The sequence below is a fragment of the Saccostrea cucullata genome, unplaced genomic scaffold, assembly GCF_032062105.1.
Source record: "Saccostrea cucullata isolate Sc308-1 unplaced genomic scaffold, CSIRO_AGI_Scuc_v1 ctg629, whole genome shotgun sequence".
NCBI classification, from domain to species: domain Eukaryota; kingdom Metazoa; phylum Mollusca; class Bivalvia; order Ostreida; family Ostreidae; genus Saccostrea; species Saccostrea cuccullata.
The window spans coordinates 40,494-54,621 of record NW_026923658.1 but is presented as its reverse complement, the minus strand read 5'-3'; the positions used below and the strand labels follow the sequence as shown (position 1 = coordinate 54,621).

Sequence of the window (14,128 nt, the reverse complement as noted above, 5' to 3'; positions counted from 1 at the left end):
CATGACTACACAGTGAAACAATCAAACTATTGCCCCTTGGTAGTGGGGAAGACCTGAGAAACTGTTGCCCTCAGCCTATGGCCTTGGGCGCAGAACTAACATTGAACATTTTCACCCTTCCAAAACCATTGTCAACCCAGGCACAATGTTGAGCTCAACTACATGCAATATATATATATATTTAATAAATACCAATTTCGCATATTCAAGAAACAGAAATCATGTCACATAAGGAAAAACATGAATATTACAACCCATGAAATTAATCCCCTATACTGTATATGAATCCAACCACTGTATCAAGGCTTTAATATCAATATCAGACAAAACAGTATCTGGGACATTAACTTTAAATATGGTGTTAATGTGTCTGAGCTTATTGCCCACTAAAGATTATGCTAGAATAGATTTTAAATCAAGCCATATTTCTAACATATAAATTGATGTTACAAGGATTTCAACAGTCTTGTTTATAAAAGACAGTATTTTGTAAATATTGCAGTCTTTATAATGATACTATTTGCAAAAACAACCTATCATTTGGACATATTTTGGCTCACTTGTTTCATAACAATTGTATTTTTTATGTAATTCACTTTATTTTCAGCTTGGGAAATGAATCACAAAAAAGACTCATTTCACTAAGTCCAATCATAATTTGATACAAAAAAAAAATTGAAATCTTACAAACCAGTTTGCACAGAAGAAGTGTCATAAGGACTAATTTTTAGTCTACAAATACAAGCAGCTAAGTCTCATCCTGATGTCTACACTGTTGTAATGGTCCAGGAGAAGATACATAAATTAGCCCTTAATTTCCAATGTTATGCATATGAATTAACTCTTTTTTATTTTTGTGGTAGTGGTAGAGGGTGGTGGGGGTGGTGGAGGGGGGGGGGTATAAACCATCAGCGATAATGCCAATTTATATGCCTTTATAATGATCAACTTTCAACATGCCCAATATATCTATATATCTTAGGCCCAATTCTTTAGCAATAGTACCTGCTGCTGTGCTAACTGGCCCTCTTGAACATCCATGTCTATTGTTCTTCCTAATAAAAAAAAATTAGACTTCAAATATATGTCATCATTAAAATGTTATATCACCATCAAATTTCAAATTTAAATTTTACCTTTCCACTCAAACACATTCACATTCTTGTTGCTTAGATGTTTATCAATGATCTCGGTCATCCAACAGAACATCTCCTGTCTGGTGTCATGAAATTCACACTTCAAAATCTCTAGGTCCTTGCCAACCCTTTCATTTAAAATGTCACACATTAATTTCATAAAATATCTCAACTCTTCCTCCTGCAATTGTTTGCAATCTATCAATATATTCCTCTTTCCCATTTTTTCACTGTTAAAAGTCAAAATATTAGTTATTTTTGTGAAAAAAGTCGTCTTTTTCCTTGTATTGCTCATGGGAGGGACAAACACCTGCACCCAATCAGCATGCAGATACTGACAGTCTTCTTTACTAGTGGCTACAAAATAAATAACAAAACATATCATTTATATTTTCTCACAAATAATTTTATCTTAGGTAAGTCCTTTCGCATTTTCTCTGTGAATATATAGGGTCATATTTAAAAGAATGCATGTTAAATTGCACAGGCTTGCCCTCTCAAGACTCTAAAATTATTAGGAAGACAGTCTGAAATTTTTTTTTCAAAAAAAAATTTATAATATTGAATGGATTAGAAAAAGAAATTCTATTACTAAAGCTTCGTACATAAGCATTTTAATTTGAAAAAAAATTCTTCCATGTTAAAAAAAGAGAGTCAATAAGATTCTTTATTAACTCCATAATAGAATAAAGGGTAACAGGTATACATGACTCTTGATAATTAAAACAAATCAATTTTCAATTGTTGAAGTTGACTTGATATTGTTCCTACAATATAGTTTTGTAGTTCTGAAGAAAAGCTAATTTTAATGTTCAAAAGTACACAAGATGGCAAGACTTAAGGAGAATGAGTTATTTCTAGCTAACCATATATCTTTAAAATTGAATTTCAAAGAGAAAAATAAAATAAAAATAAAATAAAAAATAAAATAAAAATTAAGAATATTCCATAGAAGTATCCAGATAGGTGAAGTCTAAATTTTGGAAACTTTTATCAAACAACGTTCACCCGAGCACATGGGCTAGTTAAAAACACAAATATGCTCAATATTGAAAAGTTTACTTGTTGGGAAGGGGGGGGGGGTATTTTTTTAATTACTTGAGAATGTCACCATATCAATAACGCATACATGTATAAGTTTGCTATAATTGAGGTGTTTTAAAGATTTTGCCTAAATATTTCTATGTAAGGCCATATAAAATTAATCTTTATAGATTCTCATCCCTGCCTGCCCCTCTCAAAATGTCCCGCCCCGATGTTTTTTATTTTGATTTTGGTCATTTTCATGTATTATTATGTTTATTCAGTAAGAATTTGGGTCAAAGTTTAAGAGTTATCTCCCGTCTGTATTAAAAATCGCGTGTCGCTGTTTATAGCAAAAACGCCATGTGAAGAATGGAGAAAAATCGGCAATAAAAGCAGTTTAAATGTGTAAGGAAAAGATAATTTGTCAGTATAGAGAAGGCAGAGAAGAAAATATAGCATAAACACATATAGATACCATCACTGGCAGGAGCAAGTATGTAGAGAGATTGTAACTAAGTAAAAATAGACAAGGAAAATGACACCTGGTCAAGTTATATATAACGATCTCCAGCTGTGTGACTTAGCTTTGAAATAAAAAAAATCTACAACATCGTAGACAGGCCTAAATTTTTCAGTAGAATAATTATTAGAACATTTATATAGATTTTACAAAATAAGAAGGCGCGCATACACAGTTTATTGGTACTGTATCCCCGCCACATTTTGTTCAGGGTGTGCCGTATAATGTGTACTTGATAATTTGTTAATAAAAAATAAACATTTAACTTTTAAAGCAAAAATTTTCTTTAAATATTTAAAAGAATATGAAAAGAATTAAATCTATTCATATTTGGATTAAGGTAATGAAAAAAATGTGTACGGGGCGTCCATTGTTTTGTTGATACTCAGGCCTATATATGAATTAACAATTATAAAAAAATAAAAAATAAAATCCGCCCACCCGCCCAAATTTTTTGGCAAATTAGGATGAGAATCTAAATATTAATTTTACCTGGCCTAAAGATTTAATTGCCCATAATGGCCCCACCTTACCCAGGGGTCATGATTTGAACAAACTTGAATTAACTCTAACTAAGGATGTTTCCATATTAATATCACCAATCATAGCTTTGAGCTTCGCTGATCTTGAGAAGAAAATTTTTAAAAGATTTTTCCTATGTACGAGGGTTGTCCCATAAAATCGTGGACAAAGCGTTTTTCTCTAAAAGTAATGGCCGCACTAAGCTGAAATTTTCAGTAAATGTTTATTCATCATATTTAAGTGAATCATAATGTTTTTGATAATATATATTCAAAAATAAAGATTTTATTCTGCTTGAATGTGCACAAGGTACGGTCCTACGGCGCACGGTAAAAATAGCAAGGTTATATTAGAGAAGACATAAGAATTAATTCGTAAGAAAAGTTTTCAATACATAAGATTAGGATGAAAATTATCCTAATTCCATTCCTTAATCAATTCTGTCGTCTTTTTAAAAATTTCAAGGCATTTGGTTAATTTTTGGCAGTTTCCCGAGCATTTGAAATGAGAAAGTAATAAACACAATACACGAAAAATGGCGACTTTTTATAACGTTACGGCGCACCGGAGAGCAGTTCAGATAGATTAGGATGTTGTAATGACGCCTTAAGAGACTTTAAATGAATACAAAAGAAAGAAAATATGAAAAATATCACCAGATCTTTAGTATATAAATGAAATGAAAGTTTTCTCAGTGAAGTCTTCGTGATCGAGTCCCCAGATAGTACAAAACATATGGACAGACTGCCATTTGTTATAGCAAAGGACACTGTCACTGTCGACCGTCGATGTGAGATTCTCTTTTAGTTGAATGATGGTGAGAATACTGTCTGTAACTTGCTAATAAATATTCAGAAGATCGCATGAGTGTGCCTTATTGGTTTCTTCACTGGTTATAGATACTCACATATGTAAATCAATAAAATTTCTAAATTTAAGTGGGGCTTATCCAACTTTAAGTTTAGCAAAGATGAAACGTGACGCTGTTTTAGACACTTTGACGTTATCATCCGTGCGCCGTAGGGCGATACAGTTCATAACATAAAATATCACAATTTGTTTACCTATGCATATATCTATTTGAAATTTGTTATGTATATTCATAATTTATCCACTAAAAAGTGGTGAAAATTTCAGAACGCAGTGATGATTATTTTTCAAACTAGACAACTTGTCCACGATTTTACGGGACAACCCTCGTATTCCTATGTAAAGCTTTGATCAGCCATTGTGGCCTGCCCTTACCCCGGGGCTCATAATTATAACAATTTAGAATCTACATTACCTGAGGATGCTTTCACATTAGTTTCATTTTTACTGGCCCAATTATTTTGGGATAAAGATTTTAAAAATGTTTCCTATATATTCCTAAGTAAAATTTTGATCAGCCCAGATCTCCCCCCCCTGGTCATGATTTGAATCTATGCTACCTGAGGATGCTTCCACATGAGTTTCATCTTTCCTGGTCCAATGGTTGTGGACAATGTTTTTTTTTTTTTTTTTTAAATTTCTTATATATTCCGATGTTAAATTTGAACAGCCATTGTGGCCCCACACTACCCCCAGGGGTCATGATTTGAACAAACTCGAATCTACACTACCTGATAATGCTTCCATATAAGTTTCATCTTCCCTGGCTCAGTGGTTCTGGAGAAGAAGATTTTTTAAAGATTTTTCCTATATACTCCTTAGTAAACCTTTGATCAGGCATTTTGGCCCCACCCTTGCCCCGGGGGTCATGATTTGAACAAACTTGAATCTACAATACCTGAAGATGCTTCCACTTGAGCTCCATCTTTCCTGGCTCAGGTGAGCTAAAAAGTTAATTTAGCAATTAATGCAACAAATCTGAAAGATGGCATTATATCTTACCTCCACTTTGCTCCTCTGTCAAAAGAGTAATTTTGAGATCATCTTCTTTTATTACTGTAATGGTATCAAAGCTGATAGAGTAAGTTAAACTTCTTTCCAAACCTCTCCCTTCAATCCATTTTTTCCAGGGAATTGGTTGCCTTGTTCTTAAGTCAATTAAGCACCTTTTTTCTTCATTCAATTTTTCAATCAGATGAGCGTCAGAGCCATTTGTGAAATTAAGACATTGAATTTGTTTTGTATCAATCTTTTTAACTTCCATTGCAATGCGTTGGTGACAACATGAGACATTTTCCGTTTGTCCTTTAATTTCTATTGCCCATGGAAGTTCAACATCTTGTGCAAGATTTACTTCACAGTTAAAGTTTTTCTGGATGTCTTCAAATTGCCAATGTTTTTTACAAAAATTCCACACTTGTTCAGAGGGAAGCTCTACAAATTCTTGAGATGTCAGAGAAGATAACAACCTTTTCTTGATCTTTTCTTCTATATCTATTGTTCCCACACAACACATTTGTTGTCTTTCATCATATATCATTCTAAGTTTTCCTTCATTTTCTTCTACAATTTGTGAAAATAATGCCTTTCCACTCTCTGTACTAAAAATCTGCTGACAAAGAGTATCTTCAGAAGGAATCAGAAATAGCAATCTACTCACTGCCTTTTCAATTTCTCCTAACTCTTTTCCATTTTCCTCAAAGGCTAACAGGTGAGGCACACCATCTTCCTCAAACACTAACAAGTGAACTTTAAGGCTGTACAATTTTTCAATTTCATTTTCTATATGCAACTTTGCCCTTTCCTGATGTAGAAGAAAGTACCGGAATGAAAATGGCAACATCCTGCAACTTTTAAGCATCTCATGAATTCTTTTAAATACACTATCAATACTTTCCTGAGTGGTTGGAGTAATTTTCATTTTATCCGACTCAAAACTGATTTGGACTTGAAATTCTGCTTCAAGCTTGGTTTTCATTTCATGCAGAATCTTAGTTTCAAAACTGCTAATTTTAAATGGTTCAGGCTCAGGTAAAACATGCTTTTGCTTCTCCTTCTGAATTTCTGCATCTATAGAAGGTCTCCAAAGGTCAACTGCTGCCTTGATGCCACAAAGCTGAACTACATATATTCCCTGTTTTAATTCCCAGAGAAGTAAAATTCCTTCAGGTCTTTCGTTTTTTACAAAGTTAATACAAAAAACTTGAACATCCTCTTCACTTTTTGAAAAATCCCAGATAAGAGGTTCACATACGACTCCGTGTCTTTGACTTGTATCTCTAAAAGCATTTACCAGCAGATTTATATTACATGAGAGAGGAAACATAAACAGTGGTGCCTTGTTCTGGGGGATAGCTAGACCAATCCCATTAGAATATAAAAATTTCTTCATTGATTCAAGACAAGTATTATTTGATATGCAAAAGGCCCATTGGAAAAATTCATAACCATGGCAATGTATATCCATTTCTCTGGGTTCATTTTTACCCTCCTGTATGTTTAACCTCAGAGGTTTTGTTAATTTTGGATCATCTGAAAATATAATTTATTAAAAATTAACATTCCTCATGCATATTGTTCAAAAAGATTAAAGGCTGTGCAACCTTATCAATGTTAATTATAATTATATTTTATAGTATTTTCCTTTCATAACAAATTAATAGTAGCTGATCTACAGTGATCATTTATACACTACTGGTACATAATGCTATATCTTTAAGTATTTTTGTTATGAAGCTTACTCAGTTATGTATATTTTTTGCAAAATCTCAACTTTTAATCTCAATATTAATTGACGAAGAAAATTCCTTTGTTTATAAAAAAAATACTCACCATAAGGGGAAGGGTAATGTTGAGAATTACTCTGAAATTGTTGAGGATCTGCCGAATGATGTTGAGAGTATTGCTCCACAGACTGATGTGAATTTTGAGGAAATGATTGTGGTGCAATGAATTGAGGATTATGTGCCTGTTGTCGAAAGAACTGTTCCATGAATTGTGGATGCTGTTGAGAGAACCGCTCCATAAATTGTGGATGTTGTTGATAAACCTGCTCCATGAATTGTGGATGTTGTTGAAAGACCTGCTCCATGAATTGTGGATGTTGTTGAGAGAACCACTCCATAAATTGTGGATGTTGTCGAAAGACATGCTCCATAAAATGTGGATCATATTGAAAGACCTGCGCCATAAATTGTGGATATTGCCAAAGGACATGCTCTGTAAATTGTGGATGTTGTTGAAAAACCTGCTCCATGAATTGTGGATGTTGTTGAAAAACCTGCTCCATAAATTGTGGATGTTGTCTAAAGACATGTTCCATAAATTGTGGATGTTGTCGAAATACCTTTTCCATAAATTGTGGATTTTGTAGAAAGTACTCTTTTATAAATTGTGGATTTTGTTGAAATAACTCCTCTACAAATTGTGGATTTTGTTGAAATAACTGTTCCAAAGATTGTGGTGGATTCAGTGGAAGATGTGGTGAAAAAGGATTTTGCTGACTGTTGGGATAGGGATATGGCGCAGGAAAAACAGATTGTGCTTGTATGGGATTTTGCTGACAGTTTGGATTAAGATATGGCAGAGGTGGAACAGACTGTGCTTGAAAGTGATCTTGCGGACTGCTGGGATCAGGATAAAAAGGAGATGTCTGTTGAGGACTTTGGGAAGGATATCCAGTTTGATGAAGCTCTGAAAAAAAATGAAACGAATGAAATTCCATTTATATATCAACAAGAGATGTTTGTAAAACACTTATGCCCCCCTCCCCCACAAATTGGAATTTTTCTAAGTCCAAAAGGGCATAACTCTGTCAAAAATGGTGTGATTATATGATCATACCCAAAACAGAACTTGACCAAGATATTCATCTGACTAATCTGTATACTAAATTCCATTTCATTGTGTGCAACTTCTGCAATTAGCAAATGAATGGAAAGTGCAAAAATATGGAATTTTTCTAAGTCCAAGGGGCATAACTCTGTCAAAAATGGTGTGATCATACCCAAAACAGAACTTGACCAAGATATTCATCTGACTAATCTGTATACTAAATTCCATTTCAATATGTGCAACCTCTCCAAAGAAAATGAACGGAAAGTGCAAAAATATGGAATTTTTCTAAGTCCAAGGGGCATAACTCTGTCAATTATGGTGCAATCATACCCAAAACAAAACTTGACCTAGATATTCATCTGACTAATCTGTATACTAAATTCCATTTTAATATGTGCAACTTCTCCAAAGAAAATGAGCGGAAACTGCAAATAATTGGAATTTTTCTAAGTCCAAGGGGCATAACTCTGTCAATTATGGTGCGATCGTACCCAAAACAGAACTTGACCTAGATATTCTTCTGACTAATCTGTATACTAAATTCCATTTCAATATGTGCAACCTCTCCAAAGAAAATGAGCGGAAACTGCAAACAATTGGAATTTTTTTAAGTCCAAGGGGCATAACTCTGTCAATTATGGTGCGACCTTACCCAAAACAAAACTTGACCTAGATATTCATGTGATATACTTGTATACCAAATTTCATTTCAGTATGTGCAACGGTTATGAAGAAAATGAGCAGAAACTAAATGGACCGACAGACCAACCGACCGACCGACAGACCGCAGCAAAGCAATATGCCCTCCCTTCTTCGAAGGGGGGCATAAAAAGTAAAAGTATTTGCAACACAAGGGCTGGGTCAATACATCAATATTTAGTCATGTATAAATATTCAAGAAAGTATTATATGGAAAATTTTACTTCCAATACATATCAATCAGGTAGATTTTCTTAAAATTTAATTGTAGAAATTTTGGGAATTTCTATCATCACTCAGTTTATTTTAACTGTTTTAGATTAAACTTTACAGGTCAATAATGATATAAACACTGACAAGATAACACATCTAATTCTTAGACTTTTCAACTTTATACACAAACCATCCCCACGATAAATGAAAGTCCAGGCTTTTTTATATCATTGATAGCTGCTTTTTCAAAAAGAAGAGACCCATGGGCCTTATAAATCACCTGAGCATCATGCAACAACTTTCAAATGATTGACTTTGGTTCATGTTTTAAGCTAAGGCATTCACAATTATGAAAGAGGCACCATTGCTAATCATATCTATACAGTCAATTCTCGAATTATCGCCATTCCATTCATCGCCATTTTCGCAATACCGCCACAATTTCCCAAGAACGTTTTTCCTGCTATATAAAATTAACATGCCGCCATCCGCCACCCTGTCCATTTTTAAGTGTCAATTATCTCAATATACCGCCACAGGTGCGTGTGGTCAGTGAAGCGCGGCTAATTGGTTGACGCTATCCCTGTTGTAAAGCATGCAAAGGTAGACAAGGTACACGCAATCAAATAATTAAATTTTCATAGAATTAAATGAAAAAAAAATTTAATATGAACTGTTACAATGATTTTGTTCTGTTGTTTTGTTTAAAAAATCATTTAGTCACGGCTTCGCCACCAAATCGGTAGTTGTGAAAGTACGCTGAATACGATATTATTTTGATGATCTCTGATTTAAACAATGCAAAGTTTGCTTAAAAAAATTATATGGTATAAATTGTGAATGTTTCACGAACAATGATGCCATAAGCAATAATTTTTTCAATAAACTATTTTACGTACGGTCAGCAATATATCACGGCGATCGACCCAGCATGTTTTTTTTTTCAATATCGGACGTGCCGATTTACATGTACATAAATGCACATGTACATGTCTTTATTTCATAAATGCACATTTTGTTTTAAAGAAATTGTACATAAAAAAAAAAATACTTGAAGCTAAGTATTCTAAAATTTAGAAATATGTTTTGTATACATGTATGTACTCATAAGAATAGAAACGCTTTTTGGTATTCCTAAGAATGGTAACTCTACTTCTTGTTTCCTAAAATATGGGAAATTCAAATCATCGCCAAATTCGTTATACATGTACCGCCATGATTTCTAAATTACAAAAGGAGGCGGTTTATCGAGAATTAACTGTACATTAAGCAATTGTTTAGTTTGTTTATTTAATACCCATAATCAGGGTAGGGGAACAAAAATGCATGTCAACTAATCAGTAATATTCAGCAATAATCAGGAGTGCCCGTATCATACATGAACCCCTGACCCTAGGTCTACACATTGCATAATTTTTGAAAAGGCACACTTGCTTATCAAAAATGTTTGATTAATACCAAGGAGCAGATTTCAAACAATTCATTTTCAGTATATAAGTAGAACCCCCCCCCCTTTGGTATCCCTGACCCAGGGGCCTTGAAATTCTTAATTCTATAAGAAGAGCCCTTGCACATCATAACTATATAAATAATTCATCTGCTTATTACCCGGGCGTAGAGAAAAAGATTTTCATAGATGTAATGTATTATCACTATATAATCATTAATATAGAGCTACACCCTAACACAATAACCCCTAACCATGGTGTCATAAAATTCACAATTTTGGTAGAAGCATTCTTGTTCATCATAACTATGTCCTTAATTAGTTTAATTAGAGAAGAAGCTTTTCAAAGAATAAATACCTTTTTACTATATAATCAATATTAAATAAAGTCCCGCCTTAACACCAGAACCCCTGACCCTGGGGCCACAAAATTCACAATTTTGGTAGAGGCACTCTTGCTCATCAGAACTATGTACTTATAGTTAGTTTACTTAATACCTAGGACAAGAAAAGAAGATTTTCAAAGATTTAATGCATTTTTACTACTGTGGTTTCATCGATTTTAGTTGACATCAATTTTTGTGGATTTTGGAAAACAGACATTTTTGAGGATAAGTAATTTTGTGGAAAAAATCATTGCCAATACAAATGGATGTCAAATTTCGTATTTCAATGAAATTTGAATTCGTGATATGTCATATTCAATCATTGACAAGTTTTGTTTCCATCGCAATTAAATCAACAACTGACGTGAACAGTACACAAGAAATATTTCCTTTACTGCGATAGCATATTGAAAGGTCGCGACAAAGTTCATCATCCGACTATGCTTTACTCGCATGGTCAATATTTTAATGAGCTATGAAGAATTCTCTCCTCATTCAACCACGGCCAGAATGGAGAGCATCGTACATTTTGGCCGTGGTTTGCGACGATGTGGGTCGGCTCAACAACAAAATCAACGAAAATTGGTGCTAAATGAATATTGATGAAACCACAGTATATAGTCAATAGAGCCCCGCCCTAACACCAGAATCCCTGACCCAGGGGCCATAAAATTAACAATTTTTGTAGAGACACTCTTGCTCATCATAACTATACTAGTCAAAATTTCTAAGTCCCCAGGGAAGTTTTTGCTTTACACCGCTCTTATATTGAATTATTTTAACAATATAATTTAATAAGTATACAGGATAATAAAGTAGCAAAAACATTTTTTCTCACTTGATTTATTTTATTGAAGCGCTTTAACACAATAAGCAGTAACGTTAAGGCACCCTAGAATTAAAAATTCACAACGTTAACTACTGCATTATTCTCCATTTAAACGTATTCTCAGCAAGAAAACCGTTCCTCAAAGAGTTCTCATAATTTAAGAAAAATCCTTTTATTGAATGTTTTTCCATATGGAGACTAGGTCGTCCTCTAGTTCTGCTATATTCTGCTGCTGGAAATCTGTTTCACACTCCGGTCTATCTTCTTCCATACTTGCTAATTAGGGTTGAGATTAATGATGACAAGGGGGCTTATCGAAAGTGTCTGTGCCTTGTCAACAAGAGTTACATAACGTCTTCTTACATGTATATATATCCCCCACTCCTCAAGTTTGACAATGAGGGGAGAGCACTTCCGGTTCCGGTTACATTGATTTTTCCGGATAAACTCTAGAATAGATTTGTTGTGTTTGTTAAAAATTTAGCTATTTCTAACGATTAAAAGGAATTCAGGTATGCTTTGTAGTTTTTCCAGGCGTTAATTATAAAGGTTTTAATTAAAATAAAGTCATACAGTGAAAGGAAACATAACTTTTGTTAACTATGACCAGCTTGGGCCATTTCAACATTACTTTCACATTGTTTTGTGGACATACACTGCATTTTAGTCAAACTTTTTTTCAGTTTTTTCTTTATCAATTAAACATGGAGAACACATGGAAGTAACAAAAATGAAGAATACACCCGCAAAACATATGGAACTAGAACTTCATGCTTTTTAACAAAAACGGTCACGGTCGAGTAAGTACACATTCGATTACAATGTTTTTGGCCCTTACAGGTAAGTATTGCTAATTAAAGGCAAAATTGTAAGTAACTAGTAAATTGAAGTTAAGGTTTTTGCTTTTTTTAAAAAATAAAAGTGTGGACTTAGAAATTTTGACAAGTATATATACTTTATTAGTTTATTTTATACTCAGGAACAGAGAAGAAGATTTTCAAAGAAATAATGCATTTTCACTACATAATCAATACAGCCCCACCCTAACACCATAATTCCTGACCCTGGGGCCATAAAATTCACAATTTTGGTAGAGACACTCTTTTTCATTATTACATTGTACTTAAATAGTTTATTTAATACCCAGTAGCAGAGAAGAAGATTTTCAAAGAACCTATGCATTTTCACTATATAATCAATAGAGCCCTGCCCTAACACCAGAACCCCTGAATTTCACAATTTTGACAGAGGACTCAATGCTGATTACAATCATAACAGTTTGACTGCTTGATGTTCAGGAGTAAAGATGAAGATTTTTAAAGATTGCACTAATTTTAGTGGTTTTTGCCCCATCCCCCATGCCCCAAGGGGGAAGGAACAATGAAATTCACAATTTTTGTTCCCCTTCAAACAAACATGTAGATGCTATATGCCAAATTTGGTTGAAATTGATTCTGTGGTTTCAGAAAAGAAGCTGAAAATGTTCAAATGTATAAACGAACGACGGACGAAAAGTGATAGCAATAGGTCACCTGAGTTTACTCAGGTGACCTAAAAATGGAACTTGTAAATTTACTTAACTGGTCATCAGTCAGTAAATTCACTTAACTGGTCATTGGTCATTTGCATTATTCTTTTGTTAAAAGACATTTTGATTGCAAACACATGTGCTCTGAAGTTGACATCAAAAATATGCTCGAGTTTCTGATTGCCAATATCTATGTGATTTTTGGAGACCAGCAAGTCTTTCGACAATCTATTGAAATTCCCATGGGTAACAATTGTGTTCCACTATTAGCACACCTATTTTTGTCTTCATAAAAAGCAGAATTTGTGCAAAATCTTTTGCCTGAAAAGAAGACAACACTTGCTGAGGCCTTCAACTTGACATTTAAAAATAGATGACATTTTTCAAAAAATTAATTTATATTCAGAATATGTAATCAACCCCCCCCCCCCCCCCCCGAAATGAGAGCCCTGAAATTAATCATTTTGGAAGATGCACCTATCTTCATCATAAATATTATAAATATGAACTTAGATGATTCACAGAATACCCAGGAACACTATATAATCACTAGAACCAAAGACCAAGGGTCCATGAATTTCATAATTTTGAAATGGACACTCTTGCTCATCATAACTACTGGGGTATGTATTTAGTGAGTTTATTTAAAACGAAAGAGAACAGAAGAATATTTTTAAAGAACTAATGCATTTTCACTATATAATTAAAAGAGCCCTGCCTTAAAACCTGAGCCCCTGAAACTGGGGCCACAATATTCAACATTTTTGAAGATCGAGGCACTTATGTTTATCATAACTATATACAATGTACTTAGCTAGTTTGTTTAATACCAAAGGGCTAAGAAGATTTTCGAAGAAATATTGCACTTTTACAATATGATCTTTATAGCCATGCCCTAACACCAGAACCCCTGACCCTGGGGCCTTGAATTGCACAACTTTGTTAGAGGGCTCACTGCTGATTACAATCATGCCATTTTCAAAAATTAAAAAAATTTAGGTCCAAACTTGCAAAGGACAAACTGGGAAAAATAAGGATTAATTATGGCAACAACAGATAACTCTTAATAATGTGAAATTTGTCTATTTAATATTTATCTGTTATCTGAACTTCTC

General features: G+C 33.7%; 1 protein-coding gene across 2 annotated transcripts in view; it reads right to left on the bottom strand.

The window, feature by feature from the left end:
* The window catches only part of LOC134264598 (uncharacterized), a 53,337-nt gene that overhangs the window by 30,213 nt on the left and 8,996 nt on the right, over positions 1–14,128 (bottom strand). For both annotated transcript variants that reach the window (XM_062746880.1, XM_062746881.1), the window contains exons 3-6: positions 6,907–7,767; positions 5,077–6,606; positions 1,137–1,493; positions 1,006–1,055 (exon numbers count right to left, since the gene is read on the bottom strand). In XM_062746880.1, the coding sequence (XP_062602864.1) occupies positions 1,006–1,055; positions 1,137–1,493; positions 5,077–6,606; positions 6,907–7,767 (2,798 nt within the window). The remainder of the gene's footprint in view (positions 1–1,005; positions 1,056–1,136; positions 1,494–5,076; positions 6,607–6,906; positions 7,768–14,128) is intronic.